Here is a 12,507-nt window from a genome sequence, read left to right as displayed (position 1 = left end):
AATAATAAAAACCCTCCACGAGTCACGTTCCCCGTGAATGACGCACAAAAAGTAAAAAAATAAATAAGCCGTTTTTTTCTTAATTAGCCAATTAAAAAAAAATGAAGATATTTAAAAGAAAAAAAAAATCTAAGACCCCTCTCTCCCTCTCTCTCTTTCTCACACGCGCGCGTACAGCTCACACACACACACACAAAAAAGACGGTTACGAGTGGCTATCGCTTTCCCGCTCCTACGATACAAGCGTGCCACGTCGCACGTGTGATCTGTAGCTAAAATGGCAATTCTTTTTCTTACTGTACGTCCTTCTTTTACGTGACACTCCTCGACCTTTTTCTCCCCTTCACTTTCACCGGTTTACGTTGTGTTGCTTCACGCCATTATTAAATGACCAAACTGACCCCACTCCTCCCTCGTTGACCTGCACCAAACTTACCCTCCTTTTTTTTACAGTTATTTTCTTTAATTTTTTTTACTATTGAAGAGAAAAAACGTGATTTTGGTTGCTTGATTGATTCAAATTGAATTTTAAATTGGAGTAGTTAAAAATAATTAGTCTAATTTAATCAAACTTTGGCTCAGGAATCATATTTAAGATGTTTAATAGCCAGTAAAAAGATTTTTTACTGCCTATTTGTTTTTTTTAATAAAGAAGTGCGAATAGGTGAAAATCTTGAAAAGAAGAGACAGGTGTAAATAAGTAAATTCAATAATAGTACGTCGCTTTCATGGGCCGTGGCGGATTCGTAATATTGTTTAAAACGTTGTCGTTTTCACAATGGGGCCGAGGCCACATAAAGTTAGAGAACCACCGAAGGGGAAACGGAATAGACGGATCTACCCTTATCGAACGAGGAAGATTCATTCGAGATAGAGGAGCTGTCGGTCATTTCGAAATCGTCTCTTGCTTTTGGAGTGTATGAAGAGGGGGGAAAGAGGAGAAGCACAGCGACCTTTTCTTTTCGCTTCAGTGTGCGTCTGAGATCAAGTCTTCGTCCTCCCCCATTTATTATTTTTATCATTTATTTCGAGTTTTTGTTTTATTTTTATCTCCTCGTCTTCCTTTTCAAAAGGCGATTGTAGATGACTGCAAAGAGCAACGGAAGGGCAAAGAAGAAGGAGATGGGAAGAGAAAGATAGGAGGGACAGGAATGGAGGAATTCATCGAGCATCATTCGGTCCTTCTGAGAGAACGATGTCTGAAAGCTTTATACTCTTACAAGCTAGCTTCCAACTGTAAGTATATATGGGAATTAATAGGGAGAGATACCCCAAAAAAAAAAATGGATTTTGTGTCCTTTTGATTCTATCCGTGTGTGTATTATTGAGGCGGCTCAGCTGGGAGCTTGAATTTGATCATGTTTGATTATTTTCGGTTCCGGTCGGACGCAGACAGCTTCTTGCTGAACGGAAACAGAATCTGTTTGTTAATTTTAAGTGACCTTGTCTTTATTTTTTCTTCTTTTGATGTCTTGTGTTGTCTGTAATTACTGAGGATTGATGGTGGATGAGTTGTAGTTTCTCTACTAATTTGCTTGTTACTGGACGGATGGCTATGGACAGGACGAAGGAAAGAAGATGAGGAAAAACATAGAGAGATGGGCTTAGCAACCCCAGCGCCACCCCAGCTTCTATTCCTTCATCAGGAGCATTCCAACTATATAGCTAAAATCACAGTTCCGGTTCGGTCTGATTCCGTCATTTCTATGTCCCAGGGCTTCCATCAGGGGATCTTCAGCTTCTCGGATGGCTTTGACAGATCTTCGTCTCACCAGGAACAGCAATTACACGTCCCGCAGCAAAGCCGGAGAGACAAATTGAGGGTGCAAGGAGGGTTCGAGTCGGCACCACCGCCTCTAGTGGCGGTAGAGGAAGAAGAGCCCGCAGATCTTCCAGTCTACGGGATGCTGTCGGAGATGTTCAATTTCCCTTCCGGGGGCTCCGTCGGCCACTCCGATCTCCTCGAGAATCAGATCCCGTCGAATTATCGGATTCCGAGGCCGTCGACTGGAGCAGAGTGGTATGGGAACAGGCAAGGGATTGTGGGGAATTTGGTTTCTTTGGGAGATGGGAAGCGCGAAAACAACAACAGCTTAGCATCACAGCAGCAGCAGCAGCATCAGATTTCTGGCATAAATGCGGATTCAGCAGCCGCCATGCAGCTTTTTCTAATGAACCCACAGCCAAGATCACCTTCTCCGTCTCCTCCTCCCGCTTCCTCTACTCCTCTCCACATGCTGCTTCCCAATCCTCCCCCTCCCATTCAAGCCTTCCACGGCACAGCCAACTCGTTCGGCAACAACCAAATTTCGCAGTCGCAGTTTACGTGGGTCCCCAGCGGCAGTGGTGACAACCCGACCACCATCAGCGGCGGTCACAAGATAGGAGGAGTGTTGGAGAGCCAAGGGCTTTCGCTGTCATTAGCTTCCTCATTGCAAGCCGGAAAGGCAGCTGACGAATTGAGGATGGGCGATGGAATGTTGTATTACAATCACGCCGGCGGCGGAGGGGCTTCGGCTTCCTCCTCTTCATACCCGCTGAAGAATTTTGGAAATCTGCACTTGCAAGGAGCTGCAGGTGGTGGTGGTCCCGCGCACCAACAGGTTCATATGAGTTTCGGATCAGTAGGTGTGGTTAACGTCTTGCGGAATTCAAAGTATGCTAAAGCAGCGCAGGAACTGTTGGAGGAGTTTTGCAATGTGGGAAGAGGGCAGTTCAAGCACTCCAGACATGGCAAGCACCACAGCTCCAACCCTAACCCTAATCCAGTGAGTGGTTCTTCCGGTGCTGCTGGTGGGTCTTCATCTTCTTCCAAGGATCACCCTCCTTTGTCGCCTGCCGATAGGTTTGAGCACCAGAGAAGGAAGGCCAAGCTCATCTCCATGCTTGACGAGGCATGTATAATCAATCCTTCTTCTTTTTTTTTTTCTCTTTCTTTTTACAAATTAAAACATAGCAGATAAAGAGAATTCATAAGAGGTTTGTGTTCTCTGGGCTGGTAAGGCGCGGGATGTGTATATGGTTTTCTGCTTTATTACTGCTATTGTTTCTGTACTTGGGTTTTTTTTTCTTCTGAAAGAGAGAAAAAAACTGAGAGTTTACTATTGAAGGGCTTGTCCAAAGGGAAACGACGGACTGGATTGGGAAGATCGCCCTATAATACGTAAGAAGTTGTTAGGAAAGCTGCAGCCCAGAAGAGATCCCTTACCCATCATAGTAACACTGCAGAAGGAACCATTGATTTTCATGGAAGTTGACCTGGAGATTGTGGTTTTTTTCTACAGTCGAAGAGGAAAAAAGAAATCGAGGATATTCTCTCAAACAATCATTCGACACTGGGGAGGGCGGCTCGATTCATGAATACATGATTCTATATTTGGTGTTATTATCAACCATCGAAAGCCTTTCCCTAGTCTACTTTTCCATTTCTCGTCGAGATCCTTCTTCTCCTCCTCCTCCTCCGTCTCCTCTATTTCATCTGATTCTCTTTCTTCTTTACTTCTGGGTGGAATTCAACCATCGTGAAGGTATCAGAATTAAATGGGTCTCAAGGCGTATGTGTATGGCCTTGTTTCTGCTGCTGATTTTTGTTTTTTATTATGCTCTTAATGATATGGCTGATATAATAAATGAAACATCAGCGTTTTTCACTGTTTGTTGTCTTCTTCCTCGAGCTCCTCATCGACGATTTTTCATGCTCTTAAGTGACAGTTTTCCACCGCAATCATGCAGTTCACTGGTCATGATAATATTAACTCTAATCTCCTGCACTGGTGATTTTAATGGTTTGAGTTTCTTCACTGATGAGACAATGACAATGAGTTTCTTCTCTTTTTCTTCTCGTCTTCCTTTTTCTGTCTTCTACTGAGTAGACGTTAAAAAGAAACTAGGAGTACTGATTGAGTTTTCAATAATTTTCATTTTGTTTGCTTCTTATTTCAGGTGGATAGAAGATACAACCATTACTGCGAGCAGATGCAGATGGTGGTGAACTCGTTTGACTCAGTAATGGGTTTCGGAGCTGCGACTCCCTACACGTCTCTCGCTCAGAAGGCCATGTCAAGACACTTCCGGTGTCTGAAAGACGCCATTGCAGCGCAACTGAAGCACACCTGCGAGATGCTGGGGGAGAAAGACTCCACAGGGACCTCGGGGGTCACCAAAGGGGAGACCCCAAGGCTACGTATGCTAGAGCAAAGTTTGAGGCAGCAGAGAGCGTTCCATCAGATTGGAACGATGGAGCAGGAAGCTTGGAGACCCCAGCGAGGCTTACCAGAACGGTCTGTCAATATCTTGAGAGCATGGCTCTTTGAGCACTTCCTTCACCCGTACGTATTTTTCATCATTTTCTTATTTCGTCTTCCTCTTCGTCCTCTTCTTCTCTGTTGCTGCTACTGCTGCCTTCAATTATGTGTTAAAGCATTTTCTTTTCTGAAAAATATTCTGAAACCATTCTGGAGTAGGCTCGTCTTTTCTTACGAATCATTAGATAATGAGATGATTATTGTACGAGCATGTAATGCAGCAGAAAGTCCGTCCAAAGAAGCGTCATCAGTGACTGCTAATCACTTTCTGCTTCGAGGTTGCTTTGCATTAAATGAACCAGTAATACAGTGTCCTTAGGTATTGTCCCCTACCACTAAAAGCTGAGCAAAAGCTTCTTTCTCCTTTGCTTTTTCTGAAGCAAAACAGCTGAATGGTCTCTCACTGCGTGGTTTCTCCTAGTTAGTTAGTGAAAAACTCATCAACTATTGCCATTATTAAAGCGAAAAAGATCAGTGGTGCAGTTCTTTCCTCTGTAGTTTCTTTTCTCCTTCTCTAGATCTCCACGCCCTTTGTAGCAAAACCGTTCAATCCCGTTTTCTGCTACATAAAGTTCGAATCTTTATACGGCCTTCGTGAGACCTGATGTCATTAGCTGCTTTTCTTTTTCTCTCAGGTACCCGAGTGATGCAGATAAGCATTTGTTAGCACGACAGACAGGCTTATCCAGAAATCAGGTTCGTCTTCCTCCTCACTAAATGAGAAAGATTGCATGTTTCAGTACTAACTGGACCCAGAAGAAAGTAACCCTATATTCTGAATAATCTTCTGGGTTTTTTTTTTTTTTTCTCTTTTCAAATCTTAATTGTCCTGTGCTTTTTGGAAAAGTTGAAACCCTTCTTTATCTTTTTAAGAAAGAAGGCACTACAGAGAGGACTCCATGGAACCTGATGATTGCAGCTCTACATTTTTTCTCACTCCCATGACTCTTTTACTGTTCAGTTTTCATGGCTTTCATCAGTTTGATAGATTTTTTCCCTTTTAGTTGCTTATTCTCTTGACATGACAAGGTCTCTTTAGTGACAATATCCGTTCTAGTTTTCCCATGCTTCTTTTGATGAAAAGAAAGTAAAGAAGTTGAAATTTTCCACCATTAATGGCATTTTTAGAAGCTCTGGTTAGCTGATTTTTTAAGTTTTTTTCCTGAAAATTGAAAAAACATGGTGAATCATATCAATGCCATCATATATGCTCCCATGTTCTATCAACTCAAGTGTCATTGGTGGGTCTTTCCTCAATCTAATCCGTGTGAGATAAAAGTAGTAGTAGAAAAACTATCAAGAGTAGTCAAGACCACCTACCCAAGTCAAACTAAATAAATGCATTTTCTTTATTAGGGTTTACCTGTATTTGGCTTTGGAGAAAAAAAAAAATTTCTTCTGTATCTCCTATGTTTTCTTTGAAATTTCAATCCTGTTTCTCTGTCTCTATCCAACTTGAAGAAAAGAATTAAATCTCTGATCCGAAGAAAAGAACAAGATGTCATTCTTACAGATCCACCACACAGAGAGAGCAGCCTTCATAAACACAATACTTACAAAAAGGAAGACAATCCTTCGTCACCCATTATTCATTCAAATCATTCTGCACCATTAATGCTGACCTTGACTTGCTCCGCCCCCTCCTCTCTCTCTCTCTGTCTTTCTCTCTCCTTACGTTTCCATTCATTCATTGTGTCCATCTGTAGGTGTCGAACTGGTTCATTAATGCCAGGGTCCGGTTGTGGAAACCCATGGTCGAAGAGATGTACCAGCAAGAGACGCAAGACGAGGAAGAAGAGAGAGAAAGAGACCAACCACAGAGAGCACAAACACCAACGCCAACAACGGCAGCCACAACAACAGCAGGGGCAGGAGGGCCAGTAGCAGCAGCAGCCACTGCGACCACTGCTGTTGCAACAGTGGCAACAGCTACAGTCCCCACAGCCAAAAGATCCGAAATCAATGCCCACGACAACGACCCTTCACAGGCGGCAATCAATAGACACCAGCAGCATCTCTTCTCGGAAAACCAAGCCGACTTCGCCGCCGACGACGGCTTCCTCACCGCCGTCGACGACATGCCCTCCGCCGCGGACCACGACCAGGCCGACGCTGCCACGTGCCGCATGAACGAGTTCGGGACCACCGGCAGCGGCGCCCCGCTGGGCCCTACCCGGGTCAGGTTTGGGGACGTCTCCCTCACGCTCGGCCTACGGCACCAGGGCAACGTCCCCGACAAGACCCGGTTTTCTGTTAGAGATTTCGGTGGCATCTAGGAATTCAAACAGATAAACCAAGAGAAACCAGATGGAAAAAATGGAGCGGAGAGTGATTGAGAGTGATGTGGGAGACGAAACGAGGGTCATCGGGTAGGAAAAAAATTCCATTTTTACATTTTGAATATGTGTAATTTTTTCTTCTTTCTCTTTCTCTCTGATTTTAATTTTTAAGCCGAGGGAACATAGGAATGCAAACACCTGAAATCTATTAAGTGTATAGTAGATTGCTTTCTCTGCTTCTTCCTCTTCTTTAATCTTTCTTTCGTTATTACCAGTTGATTAGATCGAAGTTAAATATACAGTTTTTTTTTTAAAAAATCTATAAACACGGGATCTTTTTAATCATAATCTCGAAAAAATCTCTGCAATTATTTCAAATTGAAACACAGTTAACGATGGTTCGGGAAGGTAGAAAATGAAAAGAAAGAAAAGAAAAAGCAAAAAAGAAACAAAGCCTGTGACTGTGATTGAGGCATTGAAAGCCAGCAGAGAATGCAGTTGATAAATGCAAGAAAACTCACATGGGAGGAGATGGGAGAGGGTAGAGACAGAACTTAAAAGGCCACTTTCTCTAACCAATTCAACCTACATTGCCCTATCCTCACTCTGTCACAAGTCTATCACTGTTCAACTGCAGACCCAAACTCCAGGGACTCTTCATGAAGCTGCCAAAGCTTCGTCTGATGATGACTCTTTAGTTTTAACAAGCAACTTCGTCCTTCTACCTTCCTCACTTAAATTACAGTTTTTAATCATTAATAAGTTAACTTTTCTTGTACGTGGAAGAAAACTAACTTCATCCCTATCAATTGACATTGCCTGCTGGTCTGCTTCTTTGTGTGAGTTTGGCTTTCCTTTTACTGAACTATGAGTAGGATTGAGGACTATCACCCACCACTATTTTATCTTCAAATATATTTATAAGACGATACCAAATATCCTTGCAGCTCAAGCAAACCCAGTACATGGAACAACCTCTGGTTTGAAAGCAAGCTTTGTTTGTGGGGTGGTGGTGAATCTCAGTCACCCAACCAAAAGATCTAATGCTTGAACTAGGGTTTCTGTTTATCTGTTGTTGGATTAGCGTAATGTGAGATAATCTAGTGTTACTTTGTGATTGTGATGTTCTAAACCCTACTTAATTATCAGCGGATTCAAGGTTAAATAAATAATCGGGTTAGTCGGATCACATCGTGATTTTGATGTGTTAGACACTAATCTGCACTAAAATAGAGGATTTCACCTTAAACAAGGAATTCACATCTAATTATCTCTAATTATGAAGTTGTAGAGAGAGAGAGAGAGAGTATTTATATTTCAGTAACTCACTTAATTGTGCCTACTAGTACATAAACTTAATTGATGGGCAATATAGCCTGAATTTGCACCACTTTGTTAAAATGCACATGGTACATTGAATAGTAGTACAAGATAAATGGAACATCCAATTTAGACATATTTTTAAGTGGTCCTCTTGCCCTTCATGACTAGGGCAATATTTTAAGTGGACCTTTGTTTTGATGGTGTCTACAACTCCCATGAATACTCAGTTGAACCAAGGTTTCTTTTCTCTTAGGGTTTCATAATCACATAGCTTGGCTTACTGCATCATTTTATATACTCTTAAATATCATTTTTTGACTAATTTTTTTTCTTTTGCCTGGTTTTTTTGTGTTTGGACTATTGTAGGAAACAACGAAAAAATTAGTTATCGTACTTCTATTTATAACGGAATAAATTATTTTTTATAAATAATAAAATAAGGTTAAAGTAAGAGATAAGAGTATTATTTTAGTGCTTCTTAGTTTATTTTTCCTATAGTTTTTTTTATTAGAGCAATAAACAACTTATTTTTCTATCTTTTTTTTATATTTTTAAAGATATAAAGAATCGAGAAGAATCAAGAGAACAATTTTCCACCTAAAAATGACGCAAAACTGAAAAAAATTAGATAATATAAATTTTTTACAATATGTATTTATTCCGAAACTGAAAGAAAGTTGGACCAACCACTGTAGTTAACATCTTACACTTGCAGGTGAACACAAACTGTCTTAATGTTAAAGAGAAGGGGAAGGAGCTTTCATGTAAGAAAAGCAAGAAATCTTATCGATTTTATTTTACTGATATGCAGCTCAAAAAATCTCATAGACCTTTACGATGCTAAACCATATATTTTAGTGTGAAGAAGGGGGGAAAAAGAAGAAATTCATCTAGTTTCACAACTCTTAACCCATTAATTGCAGCTGTTGCAGTCACGTAATGGCCTTTTATGTAGCTCAGAATCACATAACGCTCGTTGATGCAATAACATGGCGGCAGGTTGAATTTCTTCTGCACCCGCTGCCATTTTTTTTTTTTTTGTTTGCTTCCGAATCATGTGATCTCCGAGTCCAAATGCCTTTTCCTGGTTTTCTTTCTCTGTAGTTTCTCCTCCTCCTCGTACTTAAGTTTTCTCGGAATCATTTCCTTGTTTACAATTTGAAATCTTTCACAGCGGGAAACGTGATAATTTACATCGTTGTGTACAAATGAAGAAAAAAATGATCACCGACATGGGCTGATTATATCAGGGTTACCAAAGGGGTCGAATGCGAATCCGGGAAGGATGTATCGGAGATCGAAGAATTTGTTACTAGGTCGAAAGTGTGTCATGTCGGTTTGTCAAATTTTAAGCAAATATGAGCTTTGACTGGTTTATGGTCAGAAGTGTAGATGCAATCAATCGACTCGTATGAGTGCAGAGTTGCATCAATCTTATCTAGTTTCTCTATCTTGTACAGGATTCTATCCGTCCATGCTGGCACTCGAACCTGATAGAAGTAGATGATAGTCTTAGGACTGCAAATTCTTTAAGGAGACAGACAGGGATAAATCTGCGAGAGCAAGAAGAACAAACCTTGTAACTGGTGTCATAATCGCTGCTTCCGATGTTATGTTTGTATGTTGGCTTGAATGCCAAGATCCCTTCACAGTACCCACTAAACACTTGCCCTCTTTGAGCCTGTTGGAGAAGCTGATCTCTGCTAGTAAGCAGCTGCAGGTTTTTTGAAGCAGAAAACAAATGGTTATCTATCTACGGCTTGGTTCAGAATGTACTGGCAAATAAGAGAAAAGGGTCTTACTCTGTGTTGGTCTCTCTGTATCAGGTTCCTTGCTGCTTGTGTTTTAATGCCCTGTATTCTGTAGTTGAGATCCCCCAACCAGACAGTGATGTGATACGGTCTGGCATAGGCGTTTCTCTTCTTGTCCAGATAGTGAGATATCTGCTGGAACTGAGAATTCCTCTCTTCCACATTTCGAGCATGAGCTGAGACATATCAAGACCAGAAAGTCAAGCAACATCTCAGAAGCAGCAAAGCAATAGTAAACAGATGATCAGCAGGTAAGGTGTTTGAGAAAAGACCTGAAAGATGGCAATTGATGAACAACATGTGCACTTCTTTGAAGTTTATGCTCATGGCGACTGCTCCCTTTTTTCTCCCTATGAAGCCTCCTAAACCCCCAACAGCAAGCTTATCTACTCTTACATCTGCACATTAAAATGAGATCTGTAACTGTAATGTATATAAGGTTTAGGAGCATCAATAACCTCCTCTTACGACTGAAAAATCCTTTTGAAGTCTTACCTTTTGTGTAAGATTTCCAGTTCTTTGGTCCAAAGATAAAAAGCTGCAGAGATTGCATGATAGCTTCACCTGCGAGCCTGTGGGTGCAAGCAGCAACAGTAGTCAGTAAGCGCAGATTTGTCAGATAGTTCAAACTCATTAACAAGAAAACTCTACAAACTGAAAGTACTGATCTTATGATTCATAAAGTTCTGAAAACGAAAAGTCTAATAATGTGTGCTTGGGAAGTACTGTAAAATCGTTTCAGATGCAGTTTTCCGAACTGCCAGCTTATTGAGGAAAGGTGGTTCTGCAGTCACTTCACCCTATAGATGGAAAAGATCACAATATCTTTCCTTTGACAGTAAAATATTAATACCAAAGAAATGTATTATTTGAATCTGTTAAGAATAATCTCATGTTGATCTGTGATTAGAAATGTCAATGGCGGAGAGGTTGGGGGGGGGGGGGCGGCTACCTCTCCATACTCAACAATACTTGAGGGGGAACCGGCGCCCCCTTCTACAGGAATTCCCCTCCATGACCAGGTAGGATCAGCTGGTTTTAAAGTGATGATTCACACGTTCAGGAAAAGTATCCACCTAACAGGTTTGGAACGGCCAATTCCCTTGCAAATTCTTCTCAAATGTTGATAACGAATCAAAAGGCTCAAGGAAGAAGACGATATAAGCATTTCAGATGAAAGTAAGAAATGGTGGAACACTAATGTTGAACCTAACCTGTGGGTGTCAATCAAAGCTTCTTGCAACAACTGAGCCATGTCGGCTCTGGGTACTTCCTGCAAGCCCACCACAAAAAGATCGAAATTCCGGTTTCCTCCAACAAGCTGGAATAAATCCTCCGGTGACACCTTCGCCCCACACACAGGAAAAGAAAATCAGACGACAACCCAGTTATCAGATTATCAGAATCCTAGTTGATCATAAGCTTACCTTCCCATTCATGTTCCACGTTAATATACACATGCACAAGGGAGAATTACTTGGAAGTGTGCTGCAGCTCGTCATCCCAACCGTTTTGATCCCTTCATGATTCGCTTCCTCCATGTTCAATGCTTCAAGCCTGCTGTTCTTTGACGTCGATCTTCTTCTGCGAGATGCTTTTCAATCAAATACCCCAGAACTGAAAGAGAGAAGATGTTAAATAGTAAGAAATTTATAAATACCTTCGATCGTGAGCACTGCAGCCGTTTCCCATGATGCCCGGAGAATCAGCGAAAGGAAAAGAAGGAACAGAAGCAGGTACGTAAAACCAAATGCCGCTCTGGTGCGCAGAAGCAGAACCATGTTTTGGAGGAAAGAGACGATCGCTCATGACGGAAGAGGCCTTTTAAATGGAAAAAGGAAAAAAACTTGTCCCAGTTTATTACGAGTCTCTTCTTCATCTTTCTACCCATTTGGGCGGTGGAGCCGTTGATGCAGAAGTCAAACAAAATAAAAATACCACAACACGCCCGTCTCTCTCCGTGGTTGTGGTGGACAAGCCAAGGATTTCTTCCCCAGTTAGGTTCATCCATTGACTTATTACGAAGCTCAATCCGAGTTGAAATTCAAAGCAGCCAGAAATCTGATCTCCTTCTCTGCACATTGCAGAAGCACATCCGAGTTTTCTTCTTGAAAGGCATGCAGCACGGGCGCAAGCGGATTTAATTTTACGTGTATACAGCCCAAATTCAAAAACAGACAAAGTGAAGAAGAGAGGATCCTCTTCTCTGCACACTGCAAATCAGATTGATGTGACTTTCTCGGAGAGAAAATAAAGTAAAATTAATAATGTATTTTTTATAAATTTTATAAAAAAAAATGTTATATATATTTTTATTAAATTTTAATTTATTTAACCATAAAATCTGAACTGAAATGGATATTTTGATTTTCATGATTGTTTGTCTTTCCAGATCAAGAAACAGCCGCGTAGGCAAATCGGGGACAAGAATCGTCCTTTCCAGGCACCAACCCCGGAACGCGTATGCAGGCGTCGGCAGGTGACGTCCGTGGAGCGATCAAACCACTCGGCCCAGTGTGAATCCATAGAGAAACAGAGAGGACGATGAGTTTCTTCCCTGACAACGCAATCCGAAGAAAACCAGACTTCGGTGACTTTTTGCTGCGAAAGTGTTCGACGAAAGTGCATATGGGTGATCTTAAACCCCTTCGGTTTTTGGCCGTGTGGGTGAGTTCTTCAACCTACCGGAATTATATCTAGATGTGCGTGGACTTTGAACATGATTGCACTCCTACGACCAATTATTGAGGATGGGATGGCGGATATGGGAGGAAATCGTTTTTTGTCAAA

At 41.5% G+C, this 12,507-nt stretch overlaps 2 protein-coding genes across 2 annotated transcripts; one reads left to right on the top strand and one right to left on the bottom strand.

The window, feature by feature from the left end:
• The first annotated feature begins 976 nt into the window (after positions 1–976).
• LOC137952018 (BEL1-like homeodomain protein 4) lies at positions 977–6,821 on the top strand. Its single transcript, XM_068799061.1, has 5 exons — positions 977–1,236; positions 1,564–2,894; positions 3,943–4,328; positions 4,940–5,000; positions 6,011–6,821. The coding sequence occupies exons 2-5, from the start codon at positions 1,599–1,601 to the stop codon at positions 6,578–6,580; spliced, it is 2,313 nt and encodes a 770-aa protein (XP_068655162.1). The 5' UTR covers positions 977–1,236; positions 1,564–1,598; the 3' UTR covers positions 6,581–6,821.
• A 2,413-nt stretch (positions 6,822–9,234) lies between these two features.
• LOC137952086 (type IV inositol polyphosphate 5-phosphatase 11) lies at positions 9,235–11,156 on the bottom strand. Its single transcript, XM_068799158.1, has 7 exons — positions 11,145–11,156; positions 10,932–11,062; positions 10,213–10,289; positions 9,990–10,115; positions 9,709–9,893; positions 9,483–9,620; positions 9,235–9,396 (listed from the first exon to the last, which is right to left on the bottom strand). The coding sequence occupies exons 1-7, from the start codon at positions 11,154–11,156 to the stop codon at positions 9,235–9,237; spliced, it is 831 nt and encodes a 276-aa protein (XP_068655259.1).
• Between the last annotated feature and the right edge of the window lie 1,351 nt (positions 11,157–12,507).

This window comes from Aristolochia californica, unplaced genomic scaffold (genome assembly GCF_029961685.1).
Source record: "Aristolochia californica isolate CCGP_79_NKW_82.1479 unplaced genomic scaffold, dmAriCali1.0.hap1 SCAF_15, whole genome shotgun sequence".
NCBI lineage: Eukaryota > Viridiplantae > Streptophyta > Magnoliopsida > Piperales > Aristolochiaceae > Aristolochia > Aristolochia californica.
The sequence above is the reverse complement of the archived record's forward strand: the minus strand, read 5'-3'. Positions and strand labels throughout refer to the sequence as shown.